This window comes from Xiphophorus hellerii, chromosome 20 (assembly GCF_003331165.1).
Source record: "Xiphophorus hellerii strain 12219 chromosome 20, Xiphophorus_hellerii-4.1, whole genome shotgun sequence".
In the NCBI taxonomy this organism is placed as follows: Eukaryota; Metazoa; Chordata; class Actinopteri; order Cyprinodontiformes; family Poeciliidae; genus Xiphophorus; species Xiphophorus hellerii.
In genome coordinates, this window is record NC_045691.1 from 14,186,235 (window position 1) to 14,206,239 (window position 20,005).

The window sequence follows — 20,005 nt, forward strand, 5'->3', positions numbered from 1 at the left end:
AAAATAATGAAATGAAGAGAATAAAGTCATATTACAATAATAAAGTCGTACCAGAATAAAGTCATCATATTACGACTTTATTCTGGTAATATTCTGACTTCATTCTCGTATTATTGTCTTTTTCTTGATATAATAGGATTTTATTCCCATATTATTGCAACATTATTCTCCTAATATTATGACTTTAATCTCTTTCTTTTTATTTTTTCTTAGTATGGTCTGCTGTATGAAGTAAACTTAAATGGTTAAATTTTAAACTGTTATTCTTTTATTTATAGGTTTTATTCGTGTATTCAGTGCCTTGCAAACGTGTAAATTCCCCTCATACTTTTTATATTTATACAATGTTACAACAAACCTAAAACTTCAGATTTTATATCACAGATCAACAGAAGTTGTCAATTAATTTAAATCGTGAGCAACATGATTTATTTTACAGGTAAAAATCTAAAGAACAGTGTGATATGCTTTAATATTCAACCTAATTTACTTTGATACTTAAACCAGAGCAGAACATTATGGATTAAATGTCTTGTTATAAGCAAAATAATCTCCCAGTGGAACTAGAACTTTTTCCGACCAGTATTAAGAAATTATTGACTTGAAAAAAAGCTCCAATATCTTGTTTTAAAAAATTGTGAATTGGTTTTGTCTTATTTCAATTGTACTAACATTTGCAGTAGAACCTGGACTAAAAATGGTTTTCTAATGAGGTGATGGAGGAAGATAAGTTACACTGCAAAAACACAAAACCTTACAAAGTATTTTTGTCTTGTTTCTAGTGCAGTCATCTTAATATTAAGAAATTATTGACCTAAAACAAGCTTCAGGGTCTTGCTGAAGAAATATTTAAAGTTAGTTGTGTCTTATTTAAATGTCTTAATATAATTTCAATAGAAAATACAATTTTGTGTTTTTGTAGATCTAAGTGAGGAAGGTTACTCCAACCTGATGGATCTTTAAACTGAAATACACGACAAATCTCTTTCTTAATTCCTAAATATCTGATCAATATTCCTGAGACAGTATTGATTATTCCCGATGCTAAAACTAAGCATTTTAGAGTTTGTGGGTTTTAAATCTGTGTCTGAAAGTAAAAGTAAATAAAAATAAGTTGTTGTGATGTTTGCGGTTGTGTGTCTTGGTTTTCCAGGCCAAGCAGTCTCTGGCCACGCTGACGAAGGACGTCCCCAAGCGTCACTCGCTGGTGGTGCAGCCGGAGCCGCTGGTGAACGGCAGTCAGGAGTGGGTGATGCAGGCCGACCTGCCGCTCACCGCCGCCATCCGTCAGAGCCAGCAGACGCTCTACCACGGACACAACGCTGACCGGCAGGGTAAGCGCCGCCCTGCAGCGCCGCCATCTTGCTTGGTGTTTCTGTCAGTCAGCGAACTAACAGAGGGCTTTCTGGAGGTTTTCTGAACTAACTGTGGGGAATTTCCAATGTGTGTGTGTGTGTGTGGATGTGTGTGTAGCTGTGGTCAGGATCAGCCCCTGCCACACTCGCCAGCCGTCTGTGATCTCCGACGCCTCAGCAGCTGACGGGGACCGCTCGTCCACGCCCAGCGACATCAACTCGCCTCGTCATCGGACGCACTCCCTCTGTAACGTAAGAAATGCTCCAGTAGCCCCAGTAATCCCAGTAGCCCCAGTAATCCCAGTTACGAGGTTTCCTCTCTGCTCTTCCTTTTCTTTGGTTTGTGTCTTTCTCTGTCCTGTCGGCTTGGTGGCTTCAGCCTGTCTGCTCAATACGTGGCTAATTTTATTTTAAAGAAATATTTTGACTTCCAAGCTCTTTGAATTACTCCTGTTCACTGTTTCTGCAATGCATCAGTCAAAACAAAAAGTTATGGTTTTATAATCTGCTGTAAATAACGTTTCTTTTAAAAACAGACTTTTTGTAACATTATTCTTTATCCAAAGCATCAGTGAAAACCTGAGTAAATAAACAGATAAGTTTACCGATGATAGTATAATTTAATCAAAGATAAAGGCTTTTGAGGAGGACCTGTTAAGCAAAATTTACATTTTGCACATTTTTATATTTCCATTTGGGTCTCAGTTTCAGTGAAACTGAATTAAAACAATTTAGTCAAGAAGAGCGGGTTAAATATTTCCCTCAGTGATCTGAAACCTGATGCCACATTAATTCAGACTCAGTTGATCCAATGATGTGATCAAATGTTTGTTAGAGCAATGAATTCAACTAAAGAAACAAACTTTATCAGAAATGTAGTTTTTAAATGGAAGTAGGCGATTAGGAAACATAGCTGCGTTTCCATTAACCATAAAATTGTGCAAATGGAAATTATGAAAAGAAATTTGATTAACGGAAACAATCATTTTTTTGAACACATTTTTCAACAAAAACGTGATTTTTCAGCCAAATATTTCGCAAAATTGCAATGGAAACAAATTTTGTCATATCATATAAGTCATATGACCAGCCGCCGTATGTTACTACTGGCAGAAACCACGAAGAAGACGACAGGAAGTGGTAGGAAGGATGATGGCTTGTTGTGTTTTTTCTGGACGATGCGCACCTGGCTCCTCCACAGCTCTCACAGCAGGTCATAAAAAGATGTGTGTCATTCAAATGTATTAAATCTCTTGAGTAAAATCACTCACTACAGTTTCCCCAAAACGCCGCATACGTAGCCGCTCCCAGGTAGGCGGGGCTTGTCGCTGCAATGCCCGAATAAGAGGCCGACGTCTCCTCTGATTGGCTGATAGATGATGAATATATTCTCATGTAACTGTTTACATCCGTCTCTGTGATAATTTTTAATGACTTAACAAGCGTAATCACGCAGGATTTCAATTTAATGGAAACACTGCAATTGCAAAATTGAGTATTTTTCGACATTAGATGACAAACCCAGAATCAGCCTGTTACCTGGATTCATGAACAAAAACAAAAACGTTCACATCAAACTTAATTTAGTAGAAGCTAGATGGTTGTGTTGGATGGTTGTGTTGGTTGTTTTCACTGCATGCTCCTGCATGTCTCCTGTCTCCGTCTCAGTCCATGGAAGACCTAGAAGACCAGAAGCGTAAGAAGAAGAAGGACAAGATGACTCTGGGATCTCTGTCACGGGTTTTCACCCGAGGAAAGCAGCGCAAGTCACTGGACCCCGGCTTGTTTGATGGTACAGCCACCCCTGATTATTACATAGAGGAGGATGCCGACTGGTGAAGCTGAAGTGAGCGTATGTGGGTGTGTGTGTGTGTGCGTGTGTGTGTTACATGTGGACATCCCCATGTTTTAACTGTGTGTGTCTGGAGGAAGGAGATGGATGGAAACAGAGACTGCTGTCGCCGTAAATGTACAGTACACAACCCAAGAAAAATGTATGTTTGTAAATTAAATATATATATTTATAGTTGTACATGTATGCATATGTATATATGTTTACATGCATATAAATATATATACAGGGTTATTACAATGTGTAGACATGTTTATGCTGTATTATCTTCTAAATGTCTTCATGTTTTATGTTTTTTTTTATGAATAGAGACTTGAAGGACTGCTGTTTATATGTACATATAGGAGCTATTATGAGAAAATAGTGTTTAAATATTAATGTTATCTGGGTTTTGTTACTCTATAGTTGCTTTCATCATGGTTTGCAGCATTTATTTCTCTTTTTTATTCCCAGTTTTTAAACCTTTTTCCTGCAACACAACAGGAAGCATTAGAAGAAAGCTTTGGGAGTTTATGTTGATCTGCTTCGTGTTCATTCATATTACACTGTGTGCAGCAGGGAGGTTTGAAGATCTCCTGCATTTTATACTGAACACGATTAGGGATGTCCCGATCGATCATTTCAGTTTAGTATTTATCAATACCGAGTGAAACTTGAAGTGACCAACAACCTTTCTCTGTTGCTGCTGTTCCTCTACCGCTGTGAGATGAGAAACCAATGTCAACTAGATGAAATTTGAGAAAATTTCAAGAAAAAATCATCAAAAGTTTCTGAACTCAGACGTCAAAGCAGAAAACAGCTCAGCCCTGGATTGTGAAAAAACTCATAGTATTTATAGCTTTATTTTGTCACATAATGCCAGACTAAAACCAATGAGAACCAGGCCCATACAAGTACATTTTTCTGAAAAACACCAGTAATGCAGAGCCCCTCTCATCATGTGCATGTAAATTATGTCAGTTCTTCACTCTTTTAGCATGAAGTAATTGGTTTTTCCCATTTCTGACCATTTTCTCAAAAACTACTGCTTCTATAAATGCAAGTTTTTCCAAGTACCACCATCTTGACAGATTTAAAAACAGGATCAGAGCCGGACTTTTACTCTTCTGGTTTGTTCTGCTTTGCTATTAAAACCCCCCAAAAATAACAGAAACATTGTTAGTGCTTGATTAGTTAAAGGAAATCTCTACATTTAAAATTATAAATATTAACAAAAACAAGATCATCGAGTAGCAAAGTACTGGAAATAGTTTTTCACCTCTGGCCATCTTCTGTTTCGACCCTGTTTGACCGAACGTGTCGGCGACAACAACAGTTTCGCTTTACTGTAATTCCACGACACTTTGAGCTATCTGAAAAATTTCAACGGTTTCTGAAAGGGGAGACGTTGCGCTTTCCAGCCAATATTGGGTTATTACGGTAATTTCTCTCCCGCCGTAGCAGGAGCACGTTTTTCTCCGGCATAAACTGATTCTTTTAATAGATGGTAAATTGCGAAAATAATCTGGTTGACATAGAAAGTTCCAGTTGTTACGGAGAAATGGGAAATATATATTTACTCACAGGACATTTAAATTACTGCGTACAATTAAAATAAGCAAAAATATCCAGGCGGAGAGGTGAAACTTAGACTCAGAGGGCTAAACTGTGTATGTTGCTACGGCGACCAGAGAGACCGAGATCAGCCGCTTTCGGATCCATTATTCAGACCGATCCAGAGCCCGGACTGGGTCACATCGGGACATCCCTAAGCGTTATGAAAACCACTGGCAGACCAACAGCCTTTTTATGGAAAGCACAACTGCAGTGAGTTAAAAACACAAACACAGCGCCAGCTTTCCAAACCATGTGCAAAAAGTGCCAAACGTTTAAAACTCATCACCGTTGGCGTCATCATAGCAGCAGCCATGTAACTCTGTTAATGTCTCGACTCATTTCCAGCTAACATGTGCCAATCTGAGACAAAGGAATGTGCTTTAAATGCATGCATGGTCCCTACGTGTTGCTTTGATTAGATATCTGTTCATTTCCTGTCGAATTAAGCAACATGAAAACATCCCTTCTGTGTTACTTTTCCCGTTCTTTATACCAAACCTTGCATTACCTATGCCTGCACCCTGACTTACTAAGAATGTTCCTATTTGTGTTTTATTTTATTTTTGGTTCACACCCTCCTCAAGTCCTGAAAATGTGGCTCTAATAAACCTGTTAAAATGCTTTGTAAATTAAGATAACAATACATGCGCAAAAGATGAAATCTATTGAAGTATTTTATTTAAAGAGGGGGGAAAAAAAGAGATAAAGAGAGTTAATTCCTGATATTTATCTGCCTGCAGCTGTTGCAGTCAAATGTTGAGGAGCTTTCCAAGTGAATTATAACTGAAATGAAAATCTTATTTTAAAAATAAAACCAGAAAGTGAACACGTTGTGGCCGTTGTTCTGTTCCATGAGTAATCCTGTTCCTGTGTCTCAGTCTAACGTGTCTCCTCCCGCTCCTCCTGCCATTCCCTAATGGCAGCTCCTCCTAAACCAGTGAGTAACTCCTCATCTGTGATTACCAGCTGTCTGTTTCTGCACCTCGGGGATTATTCATATCGCTCATGTCCATTCAGAAAAACACAAGTTTGTGTCGCTGTTCGTTGAGGAGAAAAGAAAGAGAGAAAGAGAGAGAAGGAGTTTGCAGTGAGGCTGGGATTTGCATGCAGCCCTTTGTGTCAGCATGTGGAGACGAATCTCCCTGGATTCGTCGGTTCACGATGAGTCAGTGTTTTTAGTCTTTCACAAAGGCGGTTAATGGGCAGCAGCATGAGGTTTTATGAATGATCCCTGTGTCTGTAATGCATTTTCCTACTGGTAGTAAGTCTTGTCACATTCATCAGATAGTCAATAATAATTAACACTTTACAACCAGCTGTGAATCTCAAAGCAAATTTGACAAATTTAGCTGCAGCCTGACATGTTCAGAGAGACTAGTCTGACTTTTTTCAATTAAACAATGTTTGTTAACTCCAGTTTATTCAAAAACAACAAAAACAAAATACATTAACACAAATATTGTAGCACCATCTGGTGGATTTAGGGTGTAATTTTTGTATTTAACAAAAACATTTATAAACAGTTTAGCTACGATTGCAGATGAATCTCACTAAATCAAACTATATAAATTTTTTTATGCTTAAATAATTCAAATTAAAAAATACTTTATTAGAATTTTCCAGAGGAAAATTAAATGTTCTTTTAACTCATATTAATTAAAATTCTTTAAACAGTTATTGTGGATGGTGATGGATGTTGGCCGTAACGATTTCCTGTAGCAGTCTGTATTACTGCGACTTTGAAGAAGCCTCTGTCCGAAGACTTCAGTAATTCAATTTTAAAAAGCAAAACATTTACATTATAAATTCAATCTCACATACTACATATGAAAACAACAAGGAATCTATCGGGGAAAAGTCACTAAAGGTCATGTTTCCCATCATATACACGGTGTTGATGTGACGTCACACTTCAGGGAACTTTGTAGCTGACAGCCGTCTTGGTAGATACTACAACTAACTGGCATGACAGTCGCTATGTAGTTGCTATGACAACAATAATCAAGCCATGAGCTTAGCTCTAGCTCTCTTCTCGTTCCTATCTAACTTATAAACAGTATAAGCATATTACAAGTACTACTCAGTCACAGTTTCTGAGTACTCTACCCACATCTGTGTAACAAGATAGATTTACTGTAGCAGTACTTATTACAGAACTAGCAAAATTAGCTTAGCTGATGTAGCTTTTGTCTGCAAGCTAAGACGAACACGGCCTACGTGTTAGTACTTACTTTGCCAGTCACCAGAACCGTGTCGTTCATGTGAAGAGTTCGAACGTCCTCTATAAAGCCGTTGAAACATTGATTGTAGGATTTCAGGCCATGAAGCTCCTCCGTGGTTTACACACTTCTTCGCGTTCACTAAGTAATGAACCATGTCATAGACGCAGCGTGTTTTCATTCTCTGTCTCCCGCGGGTCAATTCCTACAGCAGCCATTTTGTTGATAAAGCTTTCTCCTGCACATTGGTCAAGAGTGTCAGTACACTTCGTTTTGTTGGTCTTGAAGCCATGGTTTCTCTATGGTTTGTTTGCGCTGCGTTGCTTACACAGATGGTGCAGATCACTTCTGGTTCAGGCTTAGTGGAAAGTTGAGTGGAAGGAGCAAGTGTGGCAGAAAACATGGCTGCACAAGTGACAGGGATGACAGTGGCTTTTGAAGAGTTATGAAACAAATTCCATGTAAACGTTTGGGAGAGACTTGCAACATTCTCTGGCCCAAAAATGGCTGTCCAGTGGTACCAGCGCCCCCAGAACTCTGCATGGGAAAACAGATGCTGGATGGATGGATTGGTGGAAGTTTGGGAGAAATCCACAAGGTGAGGACTGCAGCAGTAGTCAGGGCTTCACAGACCTATCCAGGTCATGGACTAGAACTGCCACATTTCTCCTCTGCTGCACCAGAAACAACATCCAAAGTGTCTCATCTTTGTCAAGGAGGAAAATAACTGGAGAGGAACTCAGTGTGAACAGATTGGATTTCATTTTTACAAATAAAAGTCTCAAAGTCTGGAGGAATAGTTGAGAGGCACAGAGTCCATGTTGCTTGAAGTTCAGAGTGAAGTTTCCACAGTCAGTGGCCAAACTGGGCTGACCTGAACCCGACAGTGGATCATGGACAATATGAAGGAGAGAGACACCAGAACACTGAAGGCAACCTAAAGGACACAAACACCTCAGCAGAGTCACAACATGATTGATTCCCATGTTGGACAGTAGTTACATTTATTTTATTAAGTAATTCAGTGAAATTTCTTTAACTGCACCCACTGTGAGTAACTTCACTGAATGGAAAACAAACATGTTTTAACCAAAACGTCACCAGACACACACCTGCAGTTTTTATTAAAGTTTCATAAGTTTTATATTGAAATAAACTGACACTTTGTAATTGTGATAGTTTTATGAATTATTTTCATGTAAGTCTATAAAATACCAAAATCTCCACGTAACTTTACATTTTGTCTGATATTGTAATTTTTAAATGTTAAATAATTGATCTACTGATCAGTTTCTCAGACTTTTTACCAAATACCTTTTTACTTCTACTTGAGTAATTTCTTAGATGGCTACTTTTCACTTTTACTTGAGTAAAATGTGTTGAAGTAGTGCTGCTCCTACCTGAGAACAAATTTCCCATTCTGCTCCACACTAAGTAATGCAAAAGGAGCCACTGCTGAGTGCATGCCCTGTCCTCTTTTGCTCTGCAGTGAGATTTAAGACACCAGGTCATGTCTGCACATTTCCAGTTAACTATAATCGTCCCACTGTTGCCAACACAATGGGTTTCTTGCCATATTTATCAACATTTCAGACAAAAGGAAAAAAAAAATCAGTATCGGCTAAAATGGGAATTGGAAGGTCGGGCTTTTAAAAGACCAACGATTGTCTACAAAATTGCAATCGGTGCACCACAATTCATACTTATTAGATCATAAACAAAAACAAACTGTTGACATATGTCACTCAACATGTAATGAACCCAGTGAATTATTAAAATAATGTTTTAATGAATGTCCTGATTTACTGAGATGCATCTGTTCATAGGAAAAACACTGGTAACACTTCATTTGAAGGGGTGTGTATAACACAGATATGAAACTGTCATAAACGTGAAGGAGTCTTTATTTGTTTTCATTAAAACAGTCAAACGATGACACTTTTAATGCAGCTTTGCATTAAATAGTGCAAAGTTGACACTTTTAATGCAAACTCCTGGAAGCAAAGATCTTACTTTAAGCCTTTATATATATATATATATATATATATATATCTTTACTTTTTTAACTGACATTCTCAGGAGATTTTTTTAGACCGTCACTGTGTTTGATTTCCATATCCCTCTGGTCCTGAACCTCTCCTGTATGCCGCCCTAACTTCTCCTGACCAACCCAGACTCTGACACACAGCACAGCCTGTCGGACGGGGAGGAGCAGCTGGACCGCCTCCAGCAGGCGGAGCTCAGCCGCACCACCTGCATGTCCCACTGGAGGGCGGGGGCCGTCCAGGCCTGGATGGAGGTGGTCATGGGGATGCCCATGTACATCCGAGCCTGCTCAGAAAATGTCAAAAGTGGAAAGGTTTGCCTTTACTTTCACTTTTACGACCTTTCTTTATGTTTTTATGAATTTTAAAATAGCGTTATCTTTCTTTAAAAACGGGGTTTTTGGCTGTTTAGGTGCTGCTGAGCCTGACGGATGAGGATTTAGAGCTGGGTCTGGGTATCGGTAATCAAATTCACCGCAGAAAAGTTAGGCTGGCCATTGAGGATTACAGGAGAGCAGAGGGGGAGCAGGGGTAAGCACACGTTGCTTTGTCAGACATTTTAGATTTTAATGCCTCAGCTAACTTTAGCCTGTGAGAATTATAACTTAAAATCGTCATTCAAAGCTACTTTTTTCTAGAAGTCATGTTTTAGCTGTTATTAGTCACTTATATTACGCAATGAAGTTATAACGTATAATGTTCCTCAGCATTTATGTTCAGTTTTTATTGAACAAGCAACGGCACCAAAAAAACGATCTTTTAAGGAATCCTTAAACGAACTTTTGGTTTCCTAGCAACGTAAGACAAGATAAAACCAGATCCGGTTAAGCACACTTCAAAATAAAACATTTCCCTTTCCAGAAGAAATCATGTTTGGCACTTAAATACATTTAAAATTATGCTATTACGTATTATGTGACTAAGGGGAAAATATAAATTAATAATTTTTTTGGCTGGTTTTCATTCATGATTTCTTTTAGAAGTTATATAAACTATTAATATTTTTATTGAGTGAATCAAATAAAAATAAAATGGCAGTGAAATTAATTTATATAATCATGTTAAATTAAGTGAATAATAATCATGTAAATGATACTTAACATATAGCTGTAGATAAGTCACAACATTTTATATATGGAGCACAGATGCTGTCAAATTGTGTGTAAGGCCAAAAATGTAAAATTCATAATTTTCCATGACGGATGGAGGCTAAATATTCAAAAGGATAAAACAGAGTACTACATTCAGCCTTCCTGTTATTTCTAAAATTCTAGATCTCTCTCACTTTACTTGCTGAAAATAGAAAATACAGTTTGCTTTTAAGCAGCTTCTTATTCCTCACTGGAACTGAACATGAGGCTTGTTCATCAATAATTTATTTTGTCCTTGTGAAACTTAATAAAATACCTGCTGTCCTTCAGTCCTTTGGGTGTTTGACTCTGATTCATTAGGTGGAATAAATATTTAGTCTCCAATCTGTGTCTTGCCATCCTCAGACTTTCTAAAGCATCAGAGCTGGACCATCATTGGGTCTCGACGTCGTGGCTGAGTGACGTCGGTCTGCCTCAGTACTCCCAAACTTTCCAGACCAACTTAGTGGACGGTCGGGTCCTGAACTCGCTCAGCCGCAGAGACCTGGAGAGATTCCTGAACATTGGCGACCATTTCCACCAGACCAGTCTGCTTCTGGCTATCCAGCTCCTGCAGATGCTCAGCTTCGACAAAGAGGTCAGGTCATGGACTTTGCTACAAAAAATCACATATCTGTACAGCAGACAGGAAATTTAGTCAAAAAAAGACGCTGATTAAATATTTAAATCTGTTAATCCTTTAAAATTTAAGAGTCAAGGACCAAGGTTTTAATTTTCAATTTACGTTTTTGTTTGTTGGGGCGTAACAAATAAAATTATGCCAATGTGTCACCAAAGCCTGACCAAGAGTTAATTTAATACATTCTTAAGAGGTCACTATTCTTGGTTTTTTTTTTCTTTCATTTTTTTTCAAGGCACTGCAATTACGGCGCTTAAAATGTGAGCATGAAAACCGGGACCCGCTCGTCTGGACGTGTCACAGAGTGATGAAGTGGATCAAGGACATAGACCTCAAGGTAGGAGCAACCCGACACACCACCACTGTTTTGTAATTATAGACCTTCACAGGATACTGAAACTTATTCACCTTTGTGATATAAATACAGTTCTGGAAAAACTTAAGAGCCCACTGCACTGAACCCCATTGAAAACCTTCTGGTTTTTCCACCAAATATTTATTTCTGAACTCTTCCTGAGTTAAAACATTAGTTTTGTTGTTTCTAAATCAATATTAACTTGTTTTCTTTGCATTATTTGAGGTCTGAAAGCTCTGCATCTTTTTCGTTATTTGGACCATTTCTCATTTTCTGTAAATAAATACTAAATGTTTTCTTGTAATTTCAGAGACATGTTGTCAGTTAATAGAATAAAAGAACGATGATCATTTCACTCAAACATAGCTATAAAAAGTAAAATCAGAGAAACTGATCATTTAAGTGATCTCTTAATTTTTTCCAGAGTTGTATTTCATCTATCTGTATCTAAAGTGTAAATCTTAAACACCTTAGAACTCGAATAAATACTGGATTTAAAGCTTTCTTTTCCTGGTTTGGGCACAGTGATATCACTGTGTTGTGTTTGTTACCATCACAGCTCCTTTCTTCCTCATTTTTCTCTGTAGGAGTTTGCAGAAAACCTTCAGGGAAAAGGCATTCATGGTGCAGTAATCGCCCTGGACCAGTCCTTCGACACAGAGGCCTTGGCCAATGCTCTGGGAATCCCCAGCAACAAACACATGCTGCACAGACACCTGTATGAAGAAATGAAGTCACTCTCCGCCCCTCTCAGGTAGCATAAACACTCTGCCCCCTGCTGGTGACGTTCATCTCTTCAGCACTGTGCAGTAAATAAATGATTTATTAACATTGCTGCTAGTCTGGAACTTGCCATAAATTCTTTTGCGTTGTTAATCTCTGACACATAAAAGACTAACAATCTCTTTCCTCTCTGTTTACAGTAACACAGAGCAGAGCTCTGAGGTTATCAGCTCTTCTTCACCTGTGGTTGTTAACCGCTTTGCTGATGAAAGGTCGTCCATCAGGAGATTAGGAAAGGTACCTTGTCATTTCTCACCTATCAGTAAACGGTCTGAAGTCCTAAGCTGAAGCCACTGGTTCCTTTATGCTTGTTAAAGCACAAACATTGCTAACAAGGGTAAAATAAAACACCTCAACAATTTGATTTTAGGAGATTATCTCAAAACTCACAATGGCTTTAATTTGCAGACTGGAGTCAATTTCTTTGTTTCAGCAGAGAGAAAATAATCTGGAAATACCTCACTGTTCCACAAGAACCTGCACAACTAGTGCTTTTCATCCATCAACCTTTTAGAATAATTAAACTGAAGAATAAATGAGAAACAGACATAAACCTAATTTTGGAAGGTCATTTTGAGTTCCTGGAAATACTGCATAGAGTTAGAAATGCACCCAATTCACCTCACTCTCTTTAAATTAAGTTATTTCTAATTTACACATTTAATATAAACATATATATATCTTCCTTTTTGTATCAGATGCAAGATGGAGGCATGAAGGCAGACTTATATATAATGAAACTATAATAGTAAATAAAAAATATAGAAATTCACGACAGGGTGTAGAGAAATCCAAAAAAGATGTTGGATCACGGAGAACGACTGACTGACAACAGCTGAGAGAACAGAAACCAGTGGTGAGGAAGATTCTTGTTACACTGCAAAAACATAAATCTTACCAAGTGTTTTAGTCTAGTTTGTAGTAAAAATAATATTTGTACACGTTAAATAAGACAAAATTAACTTTCAAGTAACTTTTCAGCAAGATATAATTTGTTTTAAGCCAATAATTCCTTAATATGGATGAAAGAATTTTAGTTCCAATGGCAGATTATTTCATTTGTAACATGGGGAAAATCTTTTGTTATAAGTGAAATAATCTACCAGTGGAACTACAATTTTTTCATTAATATTAAAACAAACTCCTATATTGTGCTGAAGTTACTTGTTAGTTTTGTCTTTTAAACTGTACTAATATTATTTGCTCTAGAAACTAGACTAAAATACTCGGTAACTTTGGTAAGTATAACTTTCAGTACTATTACCACGATATCACAGGATTCAAACACAAATTTAAAACACAAATGGACAACATCATGTAATTGCTTTTATCTAAAACAGAGAAGACAAAATCCTTCAACTGAAAATATTTTTTAAAAATTTTATTAAAATTTCCTCTCTTTCGGAGAGAAGCCTTTTTTTCAGACCGCTGACCAGCAGTCTCCAGCAACAGGTTGGGGAAGGACTGCGTCGAGTCCGGAGGAAACACCCTCCACCCCCAGATAAACAGTTTAATTTCTTGCGTCGTCTTTTCAGAGTCCGCTGAGGTTACGCGCAGAAAGTCACTCCGTGGAGCGCGGCCTTGGTTTCCATGGCAACTGCGGCTCTCTGCCCAGAGAGGCCAGAGTTCACGCTGTTCCCCGCGCCAAAGGAAGCCCCATGCACACCTTCAAGAGCGTCGAAATCACCAACGTGTGAAGGAGCCGTGGAGATGTCCTCTGTTTACACTGTCAGCTCTACAACGTTGGAGCTTTTTTAAAGGTTTAGCTAACGCTACTCTGTAGATCAGATCCACTTCTGGAGACGGGAATAATGCACCTCAATGACCTGATGTAGCTGTTGTACATTAATGGATTGTCTAAAGTCATTTTTTGTTTTTTAAGTTATAGTTTTTTGATTGAGGTTTATATGTAATTAATGAAAACAGAGCAGAGAACAAAAAATAACTCAAAACTGCACTCAGTGCCCCTGTGATGCCTTATGTAAAAAGTCTCATGATCTCAGTGCTTCTGTCTACTTCTTTATGTGAACTGAGGTTTGTTGTTTTGTTTACATAAAACTTGTACATGTTTTTACATTTATAGATCAGAACAAAATGTTAAGGACTTTTGCACTGGGTTGATTATACTGTTTAAAAGTCTGTTTATTTCTCTTATGGTGCCACGTTTGCTTGAAAAATTCATTTGTGGATTGAGCAGCGGAGTTGAGTATGAAGACCCCTGAAAACTTGCCATATCCTCCCTCACAATGCCAATCCTATTTATTGCATATGATCATTGAAGTTTGGGAAAACCATGAAACATGCCAAATTAATAGCTTATTCTTGCACTGCAGTGGGATGCAGTGTAAGATTTGTTTTGGGCATGAACCCAAATCAAACCCAATTCAGTTCAGTTTATTTACAGCATGTAGCAGAAAGTCACAAAAAGAGAGTTCAGTCTAATCATACAGAGAGATTCAGTCAAGTTCCAATTGATCCTAGTTACCAAACAATACATTAATTTCAGTTCATTATTCAAATTAGTTTTAAAAGTTTCTAAGGAAACCAAGTTGAATATATTGAGTCACTGACTTGCAGCAGTCACTTCTCTTAGACCAACATGTAGCGACAGTAGACAGTCATTCACATTGTGTCGCAATCTCTCATGCCGAGCATGCATGTAGCGACAGTGGAGAGAAAAAACTCCCCTTTAACCACCATGACTGACTGGCTTGTGTGAAAATACAGAGCATGCACACAAAAAAGATACAAGCACTGATTAAGGAGTACTTTCTACATCAGAGAAAAGTTAAAGGAAGTAGTAGCTTTTTAGTGGCTTCATCTGGGAGGAAAACAAGTCCCAACAAATAAGATCTGAGTCGGTTTTAATTTAATTTAAAAGCTAAAGCTCACTCAATAGCGTTGTCTAGGAGAGAGACAGAGTTAAACACTGACAGACGGGCAGGTTTATCATCTATAGAGAATGTTTAAGTGTTGGCAGCAATATCTCAGCCAAATAGAGCGCCAGACCAGGTGTAGCATCTATAAAAAGTGAAAAACTGAGAGAAAACATAAAGCTAAAAGCTGAATTAACAGCAAGTAGTGTAAAATTGGAGAGTAGTAGGAGAATGTAGCAGCTAGAATAATGAAATGTAGTAATTACTGCATGTCTTCCAGCAGCCTAAACCTATAGTAGCATAGCTAGAGAGATAGTTTGGGGAAACCTAAGTTGCTCTAAATATAAGCTTTATCAAAAAGGAATGTTTTACACTTGGAAAATTAAGCCTTTAAGCAAACAATCTGTCTACTTTTAAGTAGATATAGAGACTAAACTAGAGACTAGCCTGATAACTAAAAGATCTGGCTCCCATTTCACTGCACTGAATAACCTGAAGTTCTCCATGGAGTAGAAGTTTAAAATGCAGGCTGTTTCATACTCTCCTCTGCCAAATTTTGGAAGTAGAGTCCAAAAACCTGGCTCTGTTGGGGTGAGCATTAGACTTCCCTTCCTTGGAGAGGAGATTCACCGGGCAAACCAGTGGATTTCCACTGGTTTCAGATTGAATCCATTGATGACAAACTTTGTTTTTTAATTGAGGGAGGTCATCATACTTCTTCTGATTGAACCGTCATACTTAAACCCACAAATGTAGAACATGGAATTAGAGAAAAAAAGTCTTAGCATGTAATATAGGCTGTATTTACACTGCAGCCTGAAGTGACACAATTCCCTTTTTTCTTCTTTTTTTTTTGCCTTAATGTGACCTGTATCTGATATTTTAATGACTGTCTTAACAACACAGATCGGATTTTTTTAATACTTCTCAGGCCACTTGGATTTCCGATTAGCCTATCTATTTAAATGTGACCTGAATCTGAACGTCATCCACAAACGTCACTATTCTGCGACATGATACGACATGATACGCGCCAGAAGGGAGAAAAAAACAACAACTTTGGCAGACAATAATGAGGATTAAGTTGTTAACATGCCGGCTCCGGTCGGTTTCAGATGTAAGGTTCAAGATTTTAACAACTTTAAAATCGTAAGTTAGCATACACGTTTACTTCCGCAAACACTGAGCAAAACACTGAGCACGCTCTCTATGTGTGACGTCATTGCGCCCTCTGCTGCGCATGCGGCGCACTTTCATTTGCAGTTCACATCATGTGACCTGAATGTCATTGATACTCGATTGATACGAAAAAAACAACAACCATGGCGGACGGTAATGAGGATTAAGTTGTGAATGTGCTGGTTCCGATCGGACAACTTTAATATGTAAACTTTGCTCCACCATTAGCATCCATGTTGCAATCTGTGTGTGACGTTATTGCGCCCCCTACTGCGCATGCGGGACACTTTTAGGTCGTTTGCAGTTGAGATCTGAGGTCACGTACAGGTCGTGTATATTTGGAAGCTGTGAACGACCACTGCACCAAAAAAAAACCAAACAACAAACAAACCGATTTGATTTTAAAAAATCGGAATTGGGTCACTTCAGGCTGCAGTGTGAACATAAGAACCCAAAATGCATTAATTTAATTCAAACCACAATAAGGAAGGTCTTTTCAACCCTTGAGGTGAAGGACATGTCAACTTTAAAAAAAAGAAAGGAAAAGAGTAGGCGTGTGTTTACAGTCTGGTCATTTGTTGACCATTTTGGTAGATATTCGCCCCAGATAGAGTAGTGACTAGTTTTAAATACTGGTGCTGCTCAGAGCATTACTGTTAATGATTAGTAACCTTTATGATCCAGTATTTCATTAACCGTAAGCATGTCTAGTGTGACAAATAACTGAACAGCTTCAGAAACTGATGTAAATGTTTACATAAAAATTGACCGAAACCAGAACGTAAACTGCAGAGCAGGCCAAAACTGATGCCATGGATTATGCTCTTTGTTATTTAATTAATAAGTTTACCAAACTAGAATATTTCAGTCCACATAGGTTTCAAATGATCTTGTTGATGTAAATGCACAAAGGTTGTCAAAGCAACAATCCCTCAAGCATAAACTTCTTATGATATATTTTCTATAAAATTGGGTTAAATCCAAAAAGCATAAGGAGAATTTGAATTGTAATTGTCTCAAACAGCATAGCACCGCAATCAATCAATCAAGAGCCACGTTTTATCATCTACATCTGTACTATTTTCCTTATTTTATTTTGTTTTGTGCTTAGATTTTTCAAACATAAAAAATAGCAACAACATTCCCCATGAATGGACTGAAGATAATTAAAATCAAAACGCTTTGGTGTGATTAGCTGAAGCATTTTTTTTGGGCTTTATAAGAACTCAAATCAAATGACAATTTAAACTTAGAATTAGAAGACGTAAATGTTCAAAACCAAACATTCAACAATCAAACTTCAAAAACAGACACATTAAAAAGCTAATAAATTAAAACGATCTGATCCAAATCTATCAAATCCAACACTAAAATCTGCAAAGTAAAAACAAAATGGATGACAATGAAGTGTTAACATATTATTATAAATACGTTCTTAATACTAAGCAAGTATTTATCAAAGAAAATACTACAAAGCATTTTCAGGATGCCTTTCTGTAGGTCTTTCAATGTTTTTCTTTGGACTTTGGCTGCTATAAGACTTTTAATCTAAAAAGGGACGAACCAGCAGTGTTGGTTAAAAATAACAACTTTTAAATTTGACTGTAATATTCTTTGTAATATGTGTCTAAAGTTACAATATTGAAGGAAATTCAATTCAATTTTACATGCTGTTGTTTTGAATAGTGCACATCTCCAGTATCGAGATCAAGGGTGTGGAAGTGAGCGTTCTGCTGAGTCAGCACAGTGTACTTTACCCACTTTCCTCAGTTTATAAGTAAATATTAGTATCATGTGATGTTCACCTAGAGGACTTGGTAGAACATGAATATGAATGAAGCCAAAGATTAAAGAAAAACTATTGATCAAGACCTTTAGGCTCCTTTGATGCAAAGTATAGAGATATCAGTGATATATTTTCACATAATGTAATATGACAGGTCTTTTTTTCTAAATCTAGTCCACCTTCTCATTGCTCTTATCCAGTAAAAATTATTGTGTTTTTGCACAAATGTAAATTATAATAAAAGTTTCTCTCTGAATTTGATGTTTGCCATTTGATAAATTTCACAGTTGTTTGGTTTTAAAAATTATAATGTATAAACCTGAATGTTCTTTACATCCTTAATAAAAGAAATACTGCTGTTTTATGAATAAACCGGTTGCAGAGTTGGAATTTTGCTTGCATATTTGTGAAAATATGAAATGTTCTCAGCCCACGCTGCCCCCTCATGTTCTACAGAACCGGTTTGGCTGCCAGAATCGAGGCGTCGCCTCCGGTCACAAAGCAAAAACTGTTTAAGCGGGAAGATCGGACGAGTTCGAGCCTGTTCAGAGGGATCAGAGGGAAGGATTTCACATTGTATGATTTTTTTTTACACACAGATTAACATGAACTATGTCTTTAATAGTCCTCTCCAAACTGTCAACAGCTCTGCATATTTCGTACATGATGCAATAACTCCACTAACAGTGGATGTAAAAACTAAATGTTGGCGTGGTACATGTTTACAACATGTGTAAATCTAACAGGTTTTAGTAGACAAATGCTTTAAATTTTCTATAAAACAAACTTGATTCTTTAGACTTGTAACCTGCAAGGTATGTGATTTAAATCTCAAACCACCACATCCCAAACTTTCGCATTGTGATCTGGGGCCTCATGCATAAAAGAGTGCGCAGTTTTCACACTAAATTTAAAAAAGTGCGGCGCACAAAAAAAATCGGACGCATGAAGCCGTGCGCACCTTTCCTTTAAAAGTCCTAATTTGCGGGAAATAGAGCGCAGCTGCTGGTCGCCCTGTCGCCACCCATATTTGTCACCCATTGGTTCATAGACAGCAGCATTAATCAATCAATCAATCAATCAATCAATCAATCAAATTTTATTTATATAGCACATTTTCAGCAGCAAGGCATTTTAAAGTGCTTTACATCATATCAAACACAGAAACACAATGCAGCATAGAATCAACAATCAAAACGCGACATTAAGTCAAGTTCCATCAATAAATTTGTAATTGATTACGTTTCAAATACAATTCTAAATATTTGGGTTTTTAGTCGAGTTTGCATCCATAGAAGATTTACTTGTTACACTCCTACTGTGTTATATGGAACAAAATACCTGTTGATGTTTTTATTCCCACTCACGCTCACAATCACACACAGAATTTCGCTCTGGGACTCCGTCGTCCCTCACGGATTTTTGTGCAATTCTATAGTACCTGTTAGTGTCTAGAATTTACAGGGTTTGGTTTTGTCTTGTCTAAAATTTATCTTGTCTTAGTAGTTAATTGGCAGATTCAGCTTGAGAAAGGCAGCAAACGTTTCTAAAATGGACTTAGTTGTAACTCTACTGGTTTTCAATCCATTCTAAAGTTTTATTGAACTCGAGTTTTTAGTTGTATTTTCTGTTTATATATTGGTAAAAAAATTTTACCTGGTTCTGGAAGGTTTATAATTAAAACCAAGCTAGCAAAAAAAAAGGTTGTTTTGAGGTTTTTGGGACAATAAATGTAAAAGTGCCATCCTGTCAGTGTTGTAGATCAGATTTTAATCCTGAACTACTTTTAGCTTTTCTTGAGTCAGAGCTGAGTTTATATTCCACACACAATTAAACGACCTCTCTCATGATGAAACTCACTCTGCAACAAATACAAAGAACCCAAATTCATTGGATTCAATGAACGAATTACAGCTAGTGTAATATAGTCAAGTCTGCATTTGGTTATGTTTCTTAAGTGAAGGATGGAGCTGGGGCAAGTATAGCACTGAATGTTGTGTTTGTTTAAGAATAAAATAAATGTTTCATTTTACACAAAATGTGACCAATCTAAAAATTACAGATTATAAACAAAAGATTAATAAATGTTGTCAAAACAACTAAAAAATACATAAAATCAGCCTTTTTTTTAAGCTGCTGCCTATCACTGGTTATCCAGTCTCCCTTAAAAATAAATTTTTAATTTCATT

At 37.3% G+C, this 20,005-nt stretch overlaps 1 protein-coding gene across 6 annotated transcripts in view; it reads left to right on the forward strand.

Annotated features, from left to right (window-relative positions):
- Positions 1-17,927, forward strand: part of kaznb (kazrin, periplakin interacting protein b) — a 173,117-nt gene extending 155,190 nt beyond the window's left edge. For 2 of the 6 annotated variants that reach the window (XM_032549044.1, XM_032549045.1), the window contains 10 exons: positions 1,154-1,334; positions 1,474-1,607; positions 3,024-3,147; positions 9,197-9,381; positions 9,480-9,598; positions 10,564-10,795; positions 11,073-11,174; positions 11,780-11,946; positions 12,116-12,212; positions 13,511-17,927. In XM_032549044.1, coding sequence (XP_032404935.1) covers positions 1,154-1,334; positions 1,474-1,607; positions 3,024-3,147; positions 9,197-9,381; positions 9,480-9,598; positions 10,564-10,795; positions 11,073-11,174; positions 11,780-11,946; positions 12,116-12,212; positions 13,511-13,672 — 1,503 coding nt within the window. In that variant the 3' untranslated portion in view covers positions 13,673-17,927. Of the gene's footprint in view, positions 1-1,153; positions 1,335-1,473; positions 1,608-3,023; positions 5,630-9,196; positions 9,382-9,479; positions 9,599-10,563; positions 10,796-11,072; positions 11,175-11,779; positions 11,947-12,115; positions 12,213-13,510 lie in introns of those variants that run through there. The other 4 variants (XM_032549043.1, XR_004337056.1, XM_032549046.1 and 1 more) reach the window with 4 other exon arrangements.
- Positions 17,928-20,005: the final 2,078 nt, after the last annotated feature.